The sequence below is a fragment of the Poecilia reticulata genome, linkage group LG23, assembly GCF_000633615.1.
Source record: "Poecilia reticulata strain Guanapo linkage group LG23, Guppy_female_1.0+MT, whole genome shotgun sequence".
NCBI lineage: Eukaryota > Metazoa > Chordata > Actinopteri > Cyprinodontiformes > Poeciliidae > Poecilia > Poecilia reticulata.
The window spans coordinates 3679023-3697748 of record NC_024353.1 but is presented as its reverse complement, the minus strand read 5'-3'; the positions used below and the strand labels follow the sequence as shown (position 1 = coordinate 3697748).

Below are 18726 nucleotides of genomic sequence, written 5' to 3'. Positions count from 1 at the left end.
ACTCATTTTTTTTTCTTTTTCTTGTCATTTGCCTCCCCCAACATAATTAATAAATTTACCTTCAATTAGCAAGATTTTAACTCGAAGCGCACAACTCACAGGATCTACTTTGTTCATAAAGAAGCATATATAAAGCTTTCAGTTTGCAGTTCTCTCTAGGTTTCATCTCTACGCCCTAAAATCTCCAGTGCTCCTTGAAATATGTGGAAATATAACGTTATTCATTCTCTTGCCGTGAGCTATAAATTGAAATCAAAACCATAGCGCCGCCTCCGGCTACGGTGCTGCTGCCTCAGTCAGTCGGGACTGATGCTCTGATTTTTGTCTGGGCTTTCATGGTTCAGAATCGCGTTACAGCAAAGGGCCAGAAATTTGACTTTACATGTCCAAACCCTGAAGTTTGGGTTAATGCCACTGGCGGCACTTGTGGCCGTTAGGAGAAATAAGCGCTGACTAGCTCGTCGTCTTGTTTTTCAAGTTCTCTATATATCTTAGACATTAAGGAAGAGCAGGAAACGGAGTGTATACAACTTTTCCCGCCATGTAAAATTGTACACAAACAGCATTTTTTCCCATATTGCTGCTCTCAGTGTATTTTGACAGGAGAGCTATGAGTTATTCAATCTTTTCTCATAAAAAGCCTTTATTTTAGATGATCCAGCAGAGCTGGCGGCTTCTTATATATTTATTTTTTTCATTTAATTGGCTTGTGTTCTTCCAACAAGCAGCTTATTGGGTGGTTTCATAAGAAAGGGAAAAAAAAATGTTGTTCTCAGCAGGGGAGTAAAACCTGACCGGTCCTCAGCCCCTCTGCTTCCCTCTCCTGTTGGGTTGCTTGCCCCCCCACCTCCCCTCCTCCTCCGTCTCCTCCACTTTCTCCACCTCCTCTCCTGCCTCACAGTTCCTTTCATTTCTGCAGGTGCGCACTCAGAGCTGCATTAAGTCATCTGGGCTTCTTGAGCTGAACATCAAAAGTGTTAGAGGCTGTAAAATCACATGAGCTGAGTGCTTTAAAATATCATTACATGCCCCCACCCCTCACAACATTTCTTAGTGAGCAAGTTTACACACACAGATCCAGTGTGAAGCAGAGTACTTTAGTGTTTACAGCAGATGACAATGGGCCATCTTAAAAGGAAATGCACAAGTGGCTTCCTCATGCGCGCCCATGTTAATGATCTGAGCCATTTCGAATGGCTTCCTTTGACTCTGTTAAGCGAAACTCCAACCACGTGTAAAATATTATGGTTGTATCATATTAACCAGCAGCCAGTCATTCATACATTTATTTTTGCATCTGTTTTAGTACATTAATGCAATGCTATCCTAAAGACTTTGAGCCAAATTTTACCAGATTTTATATCCACCCTTTATTTTCTTCCAGTCTCTTTCAGTTTGATTCCTATAAATAAACAATTTCACAACCTTTTATGAAAGTGTTTATTTACATATACCCTTTTTAGCATTACTCAGCTAAAAATGCTGTGTATTGAAATTTTTTCCTTAAAATTTTAGCTCATTTACTTTTCCATTGACAGTGATTATGATTGATCTGACAGATTTTACATCCTGATCAAACCAAATTAACTGAGGGACCCACTGCTGTTTGATTATTATACTCCCAAAAGCCTTTTGAATGTTTTAAAAATATAGTTATTGCTTTATTTTAGAAAATTGCCATAAATTGTTGATAAAGCAGTTACACAATGTGCAATTTCAGGCACGGCTGGTGGCTAAAAGCTCCTTTTGGTACCTGATAGTTACTTAAAAAAAAAACAAAAAAAAACACTTAAAGTACAGAATAGGAAATGCACCACTTTAGAAATTTGCAACAAGTTTTTGATTTCAATTTTTGTTAATGTTTGACCTACCTGCTCTGATTTTTAGCTACCTTTGTTATATTTATGAATTGCATCATTCAAGAGAGAAAGAGATCAAATCTTCCAGGAATCAGACTGATGCAAAGAAAAATTATGTATTTGTTAGAATTAGAATATACTTCTCACTGGAAGTGAATGCAATAAAATGAATTGAGAAGGATTCAGAAGAGCAAGGAAGTGTAAACAAAAAGGGAGGGGAAAAAATACTTAAAATTTATAGCTGGTTAACATATCTGAGGCTTCGCCGTGCGCAAGTAAAAATGAGTAACACAGCAGAAAAAAAGCCAGAAAAACATCAATTTCAGCTGGTCGTACACTTGTTTAAGTAGAACAGAGAAGATGAGGAAGGAGGAAAAAGGAACATCGTCATAAATATTTAGAGCCGGTTTCCAAACCATTAACCCTGAGGGAGTTGTGTCTGTGTAATAAAGTTGGGTGTATTTATTTATTTATTGTGGTCTGTAGAGATGAGTGGCTGCTGAAAAGCCTTCACAGCTTTCTAGATGTTAAAGTTCATGCATCGGTCTCTAAAGTAGTTTCTTTTTCTGAGCTATTAAAATGCAGTCAGAAACGCAGCAGCGTCATTTTCCCTCATGGGTCCCGAGTCTGCTACAGGTTTGACCCTTTTCCCCATTTTAATCATTTGCATTTAATTACTGCCCCCCCCACACTATTTCACATGTGAATATATTTACACTTGTTTGATAACTGATTGCTTCCACATTAGGAATAGATTTTCCCAGAAGATTTAGGAAATTGATCTGTAATCCTGTTTATTTTAGGATTTCATCTTGTTAAGCAGTCATTTATCGTTTTCTAACCCCCCTCTACCGCACTTTAACTCCTCAGCCCACCCAATTTGCTTCAGTGGTGCCGTTTCTGATCCCCCTGTTTTCCTTCTGTGTGCCGTTTCCTCTCTGGAGGCTATATGTAATTACTGTCAGAAGGGAGCCTGCACAGATCTGTGCAACCTTGGACACTCTGAGACAAAAGGCCACTCCAGACACATGAAGGGAGACGACTCTGAACTATGTAGAGCTGGTAGTATATTACTCTGCTGGAAGCAGGCTTGGTAAAAAAAAAATAAAAATGAAAAAACAATCCAAATGCAGGTTTGGAGTCTTTCTGGGTAGAAACCAGAATTGCAGCAGCTGGAATATACACTTCAGGGACGTTGTATTAAGCTCTAGTTTCCTATGGAATACAAACTATACACTTATTTCACTGCAGACAAGACTCCGCTCTGTTTGACGAAGTAATGGGTCAAGGAGGTAAAGCCGAATGTCCCTCACTTCGGTGACACTGCTGGGGTAATTCTTGGGGATCTCAAGGCTTTCCCAGATGAGACGGGATATGTAGTCTCTCTGGTGAGATCAGGGTTCACTCTAGGTTGTCGTTCAGCAGGATGTATCCTGAAAACTTCAAGCATCCTAGAAACTTTTCAGATCAAATCGATCTGATATGTGGTCATAATCCACATTTCAGTACTATAGGGCATCATTTTTTCTAGTCAGCTCCCTGTCCTTAATGCCACATGCAAACAAAAGCAAAAGATGCTTTAACTCCTCTGCTTGAAGCAGAGACATATTGTTGACCCACAGGAAGCAGTCCGGTTAACAAAAATAGACTCGGAAGAGGGGACCTTTCATCCTTGTCACTTTGGACTGGACTCGCTTTCATTTTCTAAGCAAGGAAGATGCTCCTTCCTTATGCTTCTAACACATCTTGTATATATTTTTTTCCAGCAGTACTTCAACATAATGAAGATTCATTTTCTGTGTTAACTGTACAGTAATTACTATATTAGTGGATTAATGTTGGGTGGAAAATTAATTTCGTCAGACTCGAAACGGACCAAAGTTTTGTGACTTTCCACCGTGCCGCTTTTACGATTTATCCTTAATCTTTTGGAGTGACTGGATGTACGGAGTGTACAATGACATCTCCCACCTGTCTCTGCACACTGCTGCTCATCTGACTGTAAAAGGACAAAATGTTTTTTCTTTTTTTGGCTTTCAAGAAAGGCAAATTTATCTTAGAAAATGGTTCAAGTTAAATGATGTGGAGCACCACCCATCACTCTTAGGACAGTGCAGTTTTAAATATTGTTTTACCAACCAGTTTGTTCAATCTTAAGTGGTTCTATAAATAGTCCAAACTAGGTAAGGGCAATTGCGAGCTCACCAGCTAAATATTAGACACCACATTTTCCCGTCGATCTGTTTTTCAGGAGTAAATTAGGGTCTTATTTCAATTTTCATGTCTGGCTCATGATCTGAATAAGTGCTAAAGTTGAGGTGACTAAAACCGGCCTGTTGAGACCGGCTCCTAAAATAGTCTCCGTCCAGCAGAGTTGAGACTCGGTCATATATCATTAAAAGTATAAAATGTTTGAGTGACAGGTGAGTGCTGACATGCCGTGTCCGTTCAGAGGCATCGCTACACATCACTTCTTGATTCAGAGGTTTTGAGCCAAACTTTGAGCTCAGGGCTTCCAGAATACCAGACTTTGATTAATTTGTGGTATGCGGTGCCGACTCAGCACCAATATATTTTTTAATTTTTTCTTAATCAGCTGTGCTCATGTGGTGATTATATTTCTGGGCAGCATTCCTTTAGGTTGCTCACTGATTTTTTTTTTTTGCCCACCACACACACATACACTCACCCCACCTGTTCCGGACCTCACGTTGTTGTCACCTCCACGGTCCTGAATTGCTGGGCCTGACCCTGACCAGCAAACAGAAACACACGCACACGCACGCACACACACACACACACACACACTTCTCGCTCACACCAAACCTCAGCTGCAGTGCGGCTGGCTGGACATGCTGTCTAGAGCTTGTTCCCTGGCACCAATACAGACTCGTAATGAGTGGAGTCGTTCCCCTTCCAACCAGGTGCCACTCCGTCCACATTATTCACACTTCTACCTTTTACTCGCAGCAGCTGTTCTTCACCTAATGATGCTGGACCCAGCCACTGATAGAGCAGCACGGCCAGATCGCGGCTCCCTTTCTAGTCGCCTGAAATTTTTAGTTTTTCTTTGACTTTTTAATTTGTTTGATGTGGTCTCGATGTTGTTGATACTTGTCCCCGCACCTTATTTGTGGTGTTTATTTAACAGACTACTTTCAAATTAGTACCGCATTTTATCTTGATAAAGAGGAATTGCCCTCTAATTGGACGCCATGTCAAGGGAGCAAAGTTATTATTACTTTGTAGCAGAAAGCTTAATAAAAGGAGATGGATTAATGGTTTGAAACGGTTTGCATAAGGCTGCATAAATTCCTGCCTTTTACTTTTTTTTAAAGCAATTAATAAAAATTATTTTGGTTCACATATTTCTATTACAGTGGGCATCAAGCCAGAGGTAGAGATCATTCGTCTTATGTTGTAAACCTTTTAGAAAGGTTTTGTCTATTTTCTTCCTGTTTTTTTTTTCTTGTAAATCGTAAGAGTTGAATAGTCTAATTACGCCAATGTAATAAAGGAACCAATTGTACAGTGGAAAAATGAACTCCTCTTTCTGGCTAAAGACAAAAGGAGTGGTAGAAAAGCCTAAATGCGACTATTGTTGTAATGATTACGGTGAACAGTTTAGTGGTCGCATCAAATTAAAGGAGAATGGTTTTAATTGCAATACTGTTATCGTAGGGTGTATGTAATTACGTTCATGCTAAAGCTGTAAAACCATATTAATTTAAATTTTACATTGGAGGTAATTAGAATTAATGCCATGAAAAAAGAATCAAGTGCTCTGTTTCAGTACCTTAGCAGGCTGACAAAATGGATAAGAACTGCTATTTAGAAGTCTTTACGTTTAGTCCATTGGTCCGTTCTTCTCTTAAAGTCCCATGTTTGTTAAATTGGGTTCTGAACTTTATAAAGGTCTCACTTGATCGAATACCTACTAAATAAAGCTGCCAAACTGATGCATTTACCCACGGCATTTGATGTTACATATTTGATGTTAGTTTTTGTGAAAAAGAAAAACTTTCTTCACTTCAGAGTCTTCAGAGTTCAGTGATACAAGCTTGGAGTAAAAACCCATATACTTGGGCTTTTCCCCCCAATCTGTTTTGCCTTATGTTTGTTCATTCTGCCATGCAGGCCTATTAGAGGAGAACTGTAGATGAACGTTCTCGTCTCTCTAGCGCGATGGTTACTCGGACAGGCATGTTTAATCAGCTCTGATTGGAAAATTGTGCTTCATTCAGACAGGAAGTTCTTGTGTTTGTGGGGTCTGCCCTTGTGTGAATTTCTTATTATCCCTTCTGCAAAACTGCCTGCCTGTCTACTGTGATCAGGATATGCACCGCAAAACCAGTCCGAACCTCTAGAAAGACAGAGCAAGCTGCTCTATGTTCTACAGTCAGAATGTGACTTCCTGTGATGGTTCAGAGTTGGACATCCCCACAAAATGTCACATTTATCCAGATGCATTTACATTTCTAACCTGCTCAGCTGAGAGAGAGCTCAAGCTTTTGTTTGTCTATACTCTAGTGTTTGATCTCTCTCTTTGCAAGTTTGAGTAAAACTCCAGAGAAACCTGGGCTTTACATTTCTGTTTATTTCTCATGGGGCCTCAAATTAGAAGACGATTCCATAACACATCCTTTCAATTCAAAGAGGAGTTCTGGTGGTTCACAGACCGCAGATGGACGCCACTGTTCCCAATGAGTCTTTCAGTGCTTCAGATTTTTTCTGTACACTTCCCTCCATTGGCACAGTCCTGTCTCTAAGACAATTCCTTTAACTTTATCGCTTTGTTTCTGCTCTGACATCCACAATCGACAACAAGACCTTAAATACAGATAGCGCATGCCTTTCGAAGTCAACTTTCTGATCTTCAGGTGTAGAAATATGATCTGCAGGATGATCAGTGCAAACTAAGCAAAAAATGAAGACCTGTAAATACTCTCTGGGTGCAAAGTGAGTGAAGGCTGCAGCAGACATGACAGCTGACGTTGCCGTTCTTCTTCCCTAGATTCTTCTTGATGTAGAGGACGTGGTGGTTAGAGGTCAGACTCTTCCTGGATGATCTCTCCTCTCTCAAGGCATCTGTAGATAAATCAGATACGCAAGTTAGCTTCTAAAAGGTCAGCTCAGCTGTCGGTCTGAGCCGGGATGCTTTTGATTTCAGGTGGAAAATGAGCATCGCCCATTCTTCGCCGCTCCAGCAAGCTTGATTCACACTAATGTCAGCATTTGGAAGCATTACCTAAATTGAAATGACTGAGTGGCATTTTTCACAGCGTTGTGCCTCTTTTTAGGTTCAAAAAGGGGTTCTCTTCAAAATTGGCCAAATGTGTGCACATTTGAGCTGATTTGGAGAACACAAATCTATCCCATTGGTATTTTTGGACCTTTAAATAAGTCCGTTGGACAATTAAATCAGACCATTAGCTTCAGCCAGTTAGCCTTTACAGGTGGCAGAAAAAGAAGGTGGAGAAACTAAAACAAGAGAGACCCACTAGATGCCTTCTTTGTTTACATTTTTCATTGACAGAAACAGTAATTTGCTGTAAAAGACTCCAGACTGTTGGCAAGAAACGAACGGAGGAGGGTAATTGGTGGTAGTGGGGGGTTTCAGATGAGGTGCAATCTCGTATCCTGCTCTAGAGGGAGTGAAGCTGTATGTGTCGAGCATTAGGATCATTTGGTTTTTTTATGGTGACATAAAGTTACAGTTCATAAAACATCAGTCAGCAAGGAGAGAGGGCGAACTTTCTCCTATCTTAGCGCTTTACTTGGCATTCCCCAGCAGAGTAGTGGTTCTCCTTTGATATTTACCGGATATAACTCTCAACTGTGTTTCTTGTTTGGCAGACCTCAAGCAGTTGTGTGTTCTGGGTGTGTTTGAGCTGTTAAATGATGGACAATCTATTCATTTAGAGTAACAGGAGTCGGTCCTCAAGGGTCTCTTTTTAGAGCAACAACTCTGTCACTCTTTCCTCAGGCACTTCCTAATAAATGACACTTCCTTACAGAAATATTCTCATACCCAAGGTACTTTTGACTATTGTGTCACTTTACAGCCACAAATTTCAATGTATTTTCTTGAATTTTTATCTTATAGACCCGTTTTCTAGTTAAATGAGTCGAAGTTGGACTTCATTCCAAATGTACAAATGTGATGTGGAAAACGAACATTACACATCATCCCTATGGAACGTTGTGGTGGTATCGAGTTTTGATACATTTTTCTTCATTAGGAAGTTGCAGTTGATGGGAAGATTGATGGCGGTAAATTCAGGGCAATGGTTGTAGAAACTTGTTAGAGATTGTTAAACACTGGTGGTTCACCTTGAGTCGAGTCAGGGCAGCGACCCTGAAGATAGACCAGTATCTTCAGAGCCATGCGATGTGCCCCAGCTACAAGACTTTGGCTGTCCTAAAAATTACTGTTCATTGATGCTTTCCATTCAATCTGAATGAATTTGAGTTATTTTGCATAATAGAATGGGCAAAGCTATCCTGAATGATCCTGGCATCCTTTATCGGCTGGTAATAAAATACCAATAAACACTGAATTCCGTGATTTTTGACATTACAAAAAATGCATTAGTTTTCTGATTTGTTTCCTTAAATGCCTGCTTCCAAAGACAGGTTTTGTATTTCCCAGATCGACAGCAATTAGGCTCATAATTTGCTGTACATGTTGAAATTTTGAGATTGGACTGCTTTTACAAGCAATCACTGCTCTCTCGGCCTCAGCCTGTGCGTCTGTCATACTGCGATTATTTATCCTTCTGAGTTTTAATGGCTTTTGTAAACAGCTTAATAGAATTCACCAGAGCCTTGGGATGCCTGCTGAAAGGGCACTTGAGCCACTGTTTTCATTGGCTTTTTGTCTTCCCACCCCTTCGTCTCCGCTTCCACACCGCGTGGCGCAAGATAATCGAATACGATCACAAGCAAACTGTAAAACCGTCACCACGGCTCTCCTCCCTGTCTTCTCTCCCTCTCTTGCGTTCTCTATTATTTCTGTTCTTTTAAAGCCTAATCGGTCCTTCACTTTGCGCTCGGCATTCAGAATGTAATTATATATGATTTACAAACAGCTGCAGCCATTATCATGTATAAACAAATTACAGAATGAGGGAGAGTTGGGGGGGGGGGGAGACAGAGGGATAAAGAGAAGAGGATAAAAAGAATTTGGCGAGCATCAGGCACAGTCATTGGTTTGGCTGCTTTTTGGATCATCGCTTTGGCTCTTGCTTCAACACAAAATGAGCACTAACGTTTGACACGGTTTACCCCTTCTGCAAGCAGATATTTGGTTGTCCTGCTGCCAGCGTTGAAAAGGATTCAGCCTCTGTAATACAGCGTGTTCTTGCTGTACTTCCTACTTCCTAACTGTTGCTTTTTCAGGATTTAACAGGGGCTCCGTTCTTACAAAAAAAAGTTGGCTCAAGTCATTTCAGTTTGGTTTATTGTGCTGCTGTGCTCTCCTGCAGCATGACACGTTTGTTGGTTTTTGTTCCAGTAATGTGCAGCTAGATTGTCTGGTTCTCCTGCTTTTCTATCTTTTTGACATGCATTTTCACATGAACCCCAAGCTTGAGAACTTTGACAAATTTATTTCACGTCATTGTCTAGGATTTATAAAGATCGGTAAATGCTGAGCAATGGTAATACTTAAAAGGGTAAGCTACAAAATACTAAAAATATAGAAAAAAACAACAAATTTTCAGTTTGACAGCCACCTTTATCAGGATTATTTTACAAACCATCATATTTTATGTAAGAAGTGAAATTCACATGAACCTGAGGGATTGAACAATCAACCTGGCTGTGAATATTCATGTGTGTGATGCAAGAATGGCTCCAGCCAGTTTGCCTCTTCTAGCATTCATACCCAGCACTTAGTTTCATCCTGACCTATTTTCATTTTATCCCCATGTTCTTAACCATACCATAGGACTTTTTATTTGCACTTTAACAACTTGCAGGATCATTTAAAAAAAATTATAAGAAGCTCCAATCTCCCATATTTAACTTTAGTCCAGTTTCGACTTAGGAAATAAATCTCAAATTTTATAACAAAGCTTTTTGGCAATAAATCCTTTTAATTCTGTTTATTTCCTTTAAACGGTGATGACTGACTCCTTAATGATCATTACCCCTGTGGGAGCAAACATTGTTTTGGTCCCGCAAACTTGAGATGTAGAATTTTAACTGGTTGCAGAATTTTGTTTCTGTGTCAATATCTGTCTGCTTTGAGATTGCCTCCAATCGCTGCTGCTTCTAAAATTAGAAGGTTCATATTCAGTCTCGTCCTGCATGAATAAAAACAGCCTGTAGTGCAATTTCCAAAAAAACATGGCAAGTTTATTTATACCATGAGAATCTAAAACATGTTTATGTCTCAGGTATTCAATGCTCATATGTTAGAAGACGTTAAAGAAAAACTACCAGGCGGTGTTTTTATTTTGTCTGCATTCGTCAGCTACCAGCTCCACAGCGGCTGTGCAGGGAGATATTTGGACACCTCTGCTCTCGCTATGCAAAATCAACCCGAGCCCCCGGTTTTCTCCTCCCACTTCACTTCTCACTAAATCCCTTTGCTTTCCTTCCTTTTTTTTTTCCCCCTCCAAGTTTGACATGCAAATGAATGTCTCCTGAGCTATTGGTTGGCAGCTGTCTGCCTGTCTCAGCATAGATAACTGTGGGAAAACAGCATCATTATTCATATTTTCTTGTTCTCCAGCAGCATAAATAACATTAGGTGCTAATGACAAGCAGGAGCGGCTGTACAGAAATAGAAAGGTGTCTGCCTGCAAGCTGTTTGTTTGGTAGTAACATGCATCATCAGCAGAACTACCCCGGCTGCGTTTATTTAATGTTTCTGCAAAAAAAAAAAAAAAAAGCTCCTCGCTGTTAACATGTAGACTGTTGGAAATGAAGCTTCTTTTAATTTTAATGCCTCAAGTGAGGCGCTGACATAAACAGAACATCAGTCCTGCTTGGATTTGCTATCGTCCAAATGTCTGAATAAAGAGGATCAGTCGCACATTAAATTAGCCTTCCCGCCTGCAGACCCCTCCCCCCTCCAGGTGGTCGATTTGTGAAAATGTCCTCTAAAAATATCGCCATGGAAATTCCTATTGGCCACTTTAATAAACTAGCTGCTGTAATTTCTTCCATACACTTCAACACCGCTCCACACCAAAACACACGGCCATTGGCAAACTCCTGCCAACAGGGATGAGCAAGCGGCCTCTAAAACACACAAACACGCCGCAAGCATTTCTCAAAACAGCTGAAAAGTAGTTCTCATCAAGACGCACGTCCTCTGTGTTCACAATCGGCGTCCCAATTCGCGCTGATAGTTGCAAATCAGGCAGCCACTTACCACAGTCATTGGTTCCCCATGAAGCTGTGGCTCACTATCTGATTCCTCCGTCTCCCTGCGTATCGACAGCCACGTTCTCACCTTGAATCCACTATAATGGGTCTGCGGCTCATGATATAATGGCTTGATGGGCCATAAAGGCCCACTGTGAGAGCTGGCTTAACTCAAAGCTCTACTTCACCACCAGGGTCAAACCAGAATAAGCTGCATAGTGTTAATGGGCTTAGCAGCTACAAAAGCTACTAAGTATTTCTTTTTAGTAATTTTGGCGTCAGTATCTAGAGGTGATGAGACTGCTTTTGACCTGGTGGTTCTTGCTTTATGCTGTAACAGCTGAATTATTTTTAAATGAAAAAAAAAAATCTCCCATCTCTTTCTTCTTGCACAGCTGCCTTATGAAATAAAACAATTCAGTTCTATTTTGATGCCATTTGCAGCACTGTGATATAACAAATGCACACCAAATTATTTAAATTGTTCCAACTTTGCTGCGTTGTTCTCTGGGCAGCTGTGTCGGAACAGCTTTATAGCACACACTTAGGGTGAAATAAAAAGTAATTGTCAGATTCTTTTCTTCTCACAAATAAAAGCCAAGTATTTACCTTCTTTAGCAATAACACTCCATGCATAGCCTTCCTGTACCGTCAATTTATATTGTTTGAGGGTCATAGAGAAACAATCAGTCTTCATCAAAGATGAATCTAGAATAGATTTGAGAAACGATAATGCTGTAACACTGTAATTTTGATTCCTCTCATCTCTGCTTCCATCAGGAGGCCAGTTGGAGAATCTGATGGAAACCATGAGAGCGGAGATCGCTGCCCATCCTTCCGTTGAAGGGTCTTACTCGGCGCGGAGAGGGGACTACTGCCTAGCCAAGTTCGCCGACGGTGAATGGTATGTGTGCATTTCTGTCTTCAAAAACATTGCAAAATTTTAACCTCGCACCCTGCGACCTTAGTCATCCTTCTTACTGAAGGCGTCAGGCGCACACAAAGCCGAATGTCTGCCATTTCAAAATGCTGAGTAAGTGAGTTCCACGCCATTTTAAGTTGGATCAGATGTGAAGGTGTCCTGATGGGGAACCGGATTGTCCTAGCAGAGCCTGCTCCTTAGAACCACGCATTTGACCTTTTTCCTCCCTTAAATTTGAGTGGTAGGATTACTGTGGATCGCAGTGTTCAAGCACACCTCTGAACAGAGGACTTCCTTAATCAGTTTGACATCTAACTTATGCAGGGAGTGTGTTATCGGTGGTGTCAGGAAAACATCCACATAAATAGCCGGAGTTAAAATTTCCCTGTAAAGCACCACTTCTCACCAAAGGGATTTATTTATTTATATCCATTTTTATTCCCTTTGTTGATTGAGCAACTTTATATTCAAAGGATTTTGCTTTCAGCATGTGGCCCATCCACAACAGTCACCTACAGTGTTTTGATTAGCTCTTACAAAGCAGCGGTTTCCAAGCAGTAACATACAAAAATCTCTTCTCCGAGTCTCTTTGAGTGCTTAAAGTTCACAGATGGTCATGGGAGACGGATGGAAGTCAAGAAGGCGAGGGTGGGGAAAGAAAGATCATGCAACTAATTAAAAACCAAATGCTCATCCAACACAGGTGTTGCCCTCCATCTTCCTGTTCCGCTTTTAGGGCAAAACACAAGTTAATCTACTTCATATGTCACCAGTACAAGTCGGGGGACGTTTTGAACAGGAAACACTGAGTCTGTATCTCCACATCGGGGAGCGAGGGGGGGGAAGAAACTTCTGCCAGTTAAACGGCGGGAAAAATATCTTGATTTGTGTCTTTCTGGCAGCCCTTTATTATTCAGCAAGCTAATTATGTTTGCATTGTTCTTTCTTTGTATCAGAGAACTGTGCGGTTCATTCTCCATGGAGACTTGTTTCTTTAGGGGAGTAATTAAAAATTTGTTACCATGCAAGTCCTCCCAGAAACACGAACAGAGAAGAATAAAACCTCTGTTCATCAGTCGCTTCCTTTTTCTCAAACTCCTTATTATTGCAGTTTTTTACTTCATTATTCTCTGTTCACCCGCATAAACCTAATTATTTGGCCCTTTTTGTTTTGTTTTTTTGGCTGTTCCTGCTTTGCAGCCAATTTGTCTTTAGTGTTCTTTTTTTTTTTCTCAACATTCAGAGTGATATCCAGGTGAGGTGATGTCATACATATGTTTCACACTGTAACTTCTTTCTATATGTAGGTATTAATAGAAAGCTGGTTTTTGTCATTTAATTGGTTGCTTTCTGATTGTCGCCGCTTTTACTTTTTATTTGCGTGGAAATCGAGCTTTTCAAATGTGCCAGAAAAAAATCGAGGATCACAACGAAAAACCTGCAGGGTCTCTATGATTAGCACTAATGCGCTAACGTCATTTTCTACAAGGCAAAAAAAAAAAAAAAAACAGGTTTAAATTTCTGCCTTTTATTGCAAAGAGGCCTCCGTGCAATTTCCACCGCCCGCCTATGTCCTGATAGATCTCCTCTGTTCCCCCCCCCACCAACCCGCACACCCCCAGCCTGTTCATCCTATCCCGCTCCTCTACCCCGATCACAACAGACAGATCCTCCAACACCTTCTCCCTAGGGAAATAAGCACAGAATCATTTACTCATCTCCTTTTCCTCTTGTGCCCTCTGTCTTCATCTCTCTTTTCCTACTCTCTATTCTCTCCCCACACCCTTTCCCCCTTTTCTCTCTATCTCCCCCCCCCCCCCCCCAATTATTCTTCTGCTGCTGCAGGTACAGAGCCAGAGTGGAGAGAGTTGAGTCACCGGCAAAGGTTCACGTCTTCTACATCGACTACGGCAACGTGAGTAACTTTGTAGCAATAAATCTGATTGTGTGCGTGCGTGGAGGGAAAGTGTTCTCATTAAAGCAAAGTGCTGATCTTTAGAGTTGAAAAACATGCACATAGGAATTTCTTTCTTCAAATCTTTGTCAGGATTTTTATATTCCAAGTTTTTTTTTATGTTCAAAGAAGTTTCTCTGTGCCCTTTTAGCTGAAGTTTATATGAGAAACAAAATGCCAGCTTGCTTGTTTTATTTTTTTCTGGTATTTTATTATTGAAACACAAAAAGTTCAGAACAGAATCTTTACATGGTCTGAGAGTAAGTATGGATTTTATTCTAGCTTTTATCAGGTCATTTATGTTGACTTGATGCACCAAAACGTTTTGAGGTTTTTAAATTATTTAACTTTTTTTTTTTTTTTGCCCTCTGGACTTAAAATTTCAACCATCAAAGTATCAGGATGTGCAAAGTTTCAGTCACAAAGTGTGGTTCTAAAGCTTATGGGAATATATTGATGACAACAAGAGTCATGTGTGAAGTTGTAACAAGTATCAGAAAGTTATTGCAAAATTTTACATTAAATATGTATTTTATATGCCTTAAAATTCAGAGCATTTTTAAACAAAATCATCAGATTAAAAAAGTGATGTGTTGCATCCGGTCACTTTTTTTGTCCTTTTCTAGTTTTGCACTAAAATGTCTGAAAAATGACGACTATTAAACAGAGGATTCGTAGAAACCCTGGCTTTCCTCAGAATGAAACGCTTCCCGTCTCTCCCTGGGTATTTTTAATTTTACTCGGCGATGACGAAGGCAGTGTAGTCGTCTCTGCCCACGTGCGTGCTCATGCTTGCATCATCGCCGAGTGGCTCATGCAGCCGGCCCCTGCCCTGCGGGAGTTTTCCCATGATGCAGTGGAGCGGCACAGTGTGCGACTGACCTCAGAGCAGGGGGGACAGACCACGGTTTGGCTGGCAGATGCAATGCATCCTGGCATGTTGCTGAAAGTGTTATTCTCCGAGGCTGACCTGGTACGCACACGCACACACACACGCACGCGCACACACACACACAAAACCACGAGCTGATTTCCGCAGCCTCTCATTTGTAGTAGTTTTGCGTCATTTCAGGTTGAGTCAGACCAGCCTTGAATTTGTGCCCTTGTGTCACGAGCTATTAGCTTACAATACTGCCACCTCTCTCGGGTTCATGGCGCTACCTGAATTATTATATGATCATTAGCAAACACAGTGGAGCACTTTTGTCATTTTCGGGTTTAAAGCCTACATTCAAAGTGTCATCAAAGTCTCACATCATGCAGATAAATCTTAAAATTGTGTCATTATGAATCTGAGAGATATTTTCTGTCTAGACTGGACAGTTCAATGAACACATTAACCAAAGATACGAGAGGCTCGTTAAATTACCTCTCGAGTTCTCGCGGCTGTATTTATCTGACTTCCCAGCACGCTAAAGCCGTTATGGGTCAGTGACTGAACAAAGCTTTTACATGTTTTATAGACTTCATGTCATAAACGTATAGTAAATGTTCATTTTTAGCTTTACATCGGCTTATTATATAGTCTGTGTAAGTAAAACAAATGCAACTGTTTTTTTATTACTTATTAAAAGACAACAAAAAGCAAAGGTGTTAGATTTTAAAATTATTATTAAATTTAAGGAACATTTTTCATGTCCATCCATTTGTACACCACAAATGTGGTGATTTTGGATGTTTTTAATAAAGTGGGGGGCGAGGGGGAAATAAGACTTTTCAATATTGGACTTGCCAATCAAGAGAAAATTGACATATTCAGATCAAATCAATTTAATTTGTGCATTCATACACATTAGTCCTACTTTATGCATTCAAAACATGTTTTGCTGCAAGTTTCTGAAGGTGAAATAAATCTGCTTCCTTGCATCAGTGTCTTGCCGAGGCAAGTAAACATACCGTTCTGAGTGCGTCAACCAATTCAGACTTTTCAGCCGATTCACCCGGTACGACACGACGTATGGGATTATCACATCTCACATCTTGGGCCGTCTTCATCTTTACTTTAGCTAAGCTGAGACGCATATGGAGCTTGCACCTTCGCAGGTGTATCAACAGCTGTAAACTGATTATATGGTTTACTTACAAGAGTGTGAAGCATTTTATCAACCGAAAAACGATGCCTCACACATTTTTTTTTTCTTTTTTTTTTCGTTTATACTGGCGCTGTTTAGAGTGCAATAAAAATATTAAATCTAATTGAAGAAAGAAACATTGCATCCAGGAAATAAAATGTTTCATTTATAAGTAAAAATCAAATATTTATACTGTAGTAAAAGCTGCTGAAATGCGGATTCATACAATTAACACTTCCCTTCATATTTACAGATTTCTAGTCTCATGTCACATTGCATTGTGGGGCTCTTTTGGTGTCAGGAAAATTCAATGATACTCACTGTGCCATTATTAGCAGCATTAGCAGTTAGCCTGATGTAGTTTTTCCTCTTATATTATTCATTCTGTTACGTTCTTTTTTCCAAATGCTGTCAAAACAAATTTAAAAGTGGTACATACAGGCTTCTACTGTGCTAATGGATCCAGATAATGTCCAACAAGAAGTATTTTAGCACAGAGAAACTAAGGAGTACTTATTTTCTCATTTGAAAATAAGTCTCAATCACAAGTAGGTAGACACAGCTTAAGGCACTCACCTTTATATTTAGGACTCATAATAAATTCATGCCATCAGCAACTGAATATCACTCCCAGACACTGTCAAGACAAGAAATATTGTGGCGTTTTAATATCGCAAGATGTCGTTAACATCACACGTATGAAAGCTGTGCTGTGTGCCGGGTTTCAAATGTCCTTCCTGTGTCCTTCCTCAGAGAGAGGTTGTGTCAAGCACCCGTCTGGCCGCCATGCCTCCCTCCTTCAGCACCAGGACCCTGCCAGCACAGGCCACGGAGTACACCTTCGCCTTCATCCAGGTCCCTCAGGACGTAAGTGCACAGATGAGCAGACATGTCTCTGCAGCCACGAGCGCCGGAATTAGCCGAGACATCGGCTTCTTCCGTCCCGCCTTTCTGCCAACTTTTGAAAGTTTGACTTTCCTGGCACGACATGAGAAGTGTTTGAGTTTCACAAATCACACCGGGTGATAAGTCTGGAGCTGATAGGCCAAGGCTGACTTTCCATTCCAGGCAGTCTTGTGAAAACGATGCCCGCGCTCGGATAATAGATGTAACAGAAGCAAAAGAGAGCAATGACAAACGCAATGTCACTGATTTTTCATGTTTGCACAAAGATTAAAAAAAAAAAAGAAGAAGAAGAAAAAAAAACTTACCATCTGTGTTCTTTTTGAACAAATTTGATAACATTCCCTTCACTTATTCAGCAGCCTGCACTGTTATTTCCCTATGTAGAGATGATATCTACTTGGTGCGCTGGAGTACGAACATGGTTGAGCACCTTCCGCTGTTTCCTGCAGCAATAATCATGTTTACTCAACCTTCAGTGACCACAGGCGCGTACGTGTGCATGTGTGTCAGGGGGTCGGCTCGTTGACGGCATCTTGAGCCGACTGCATACAAATCAAACCGAAGCGGGTTTACTTTAGCTATAGGCCTTGTTGGCGCCGACTTAAGTCCTGGATTTATTCTGCTGCGTGCGATTTGCTTTTAGAAGATTTCTGTGTCACGTTGGCTGCATAAGATGCAGACCACTTTAGATGTGATCCCGGGATTCATCAAGTTGCAGGATTTGTTTGTTTGGCCATGCTGCTGAAGTTTATCTGTGCCTATTGAGTTAAAGTCTGCTTTTGATAAATGCAAGCTGATTTGTTGTTTTATATATATATATATATATAAACAGTTGATTAGATTTGAAAATGTCATTATTTTTCCCCAAATGTTCTTCACTTTCTTCCTAAAAATGATAAATGAAAAGCAGGCGGCCTGAGGTCTGTGCTGCCACCTCTCATGAGTCAGTAATGAAGTAGCCCATCTGTTGGAGCAACCCGTGGGACACCGGGTTCACCTCCATGTTAAAGCTCCCATACACATGCATTAAAACCCTGCAGCACACCTTCCAGACTGACACACACCTTACACCTCTTCTGCTCCGTCGTCTTTCCGTCGCCTCTGCGTCTCAACTTTCCGTTTTGTCTCAGATTTCCGTTTCTTCTGGTTGCTATCTGACACACTGACAGCATGGTGCCCCCGCTGGTACAGAAGCTTTGTGGGAAAGGTTGCTGCCTTCCTCCCGTAACCCGCCACCTGATGCCCTGCACAACACATCTGTCTTCACAAGTCATAATTGGCGTCTTAGTCACTCTCTGAAAAGTTCTTTTCTAAGACTAAAAGTCTGCCATTTGGATGAAATCCCACTGCTTGCATCCTGTTGTTTCTCATCAGATATTCTGTAAAGTGACAGTATTTTCAAAAAGTGTCAGCCGTGACAAACTCCTACTGTTCTTCTGTTTTATAGGGAGGGTTTTTTAGATTTTATTTTTTACCTGAGACGTGTCCTGGTGACTTGTATCAAAGCAGGAGGCATCGTGAATGTCACATCCATGACGCCTCGCTGTTGCAACTACAACTTTTGGTGCAAAAAATATCACATTTTTCGATTGTGTTTTCCCCTTTTAAAGGTTGTCATGCCATTCACATGGCTCC

The 18726-nt window shown here is 40.7% G+C and overlaps 1 protein-coding gene across 2 annotated transcripts in view; it reads left to right on the top strand.

Moving 5' to 3' along the window:
* snd1 (staphylococcal nuclease and tudor domain containing 1) overlaps window positions 1-18726 on the top strand; it is a 171298-nt gene that overhangs the window by 133329 nt on the left and 19243 nt on the right. For both annotated transcript variants that reach the window (XR_532695.2, XM_008400601.2), the window contains exons 19-21: window positions 12018-12141; window positions 14005-14074; window positions 16939-17052. Coding sequence is in view for 1 of the 2 variants with exons in the window: in XM_008400601.2 (XP_008398823.1) it covers window positions 12018-12141; window positions 14005-14074; window positions 16939-17052 (308 nt within the window). In the remaining variant the exon portion in view is untranslated. The remainder of the gene's footprint in view (window positions 1-12017; window positions 12142-14004; window positions 14075-16938; window positions 17053-18726) is intronic.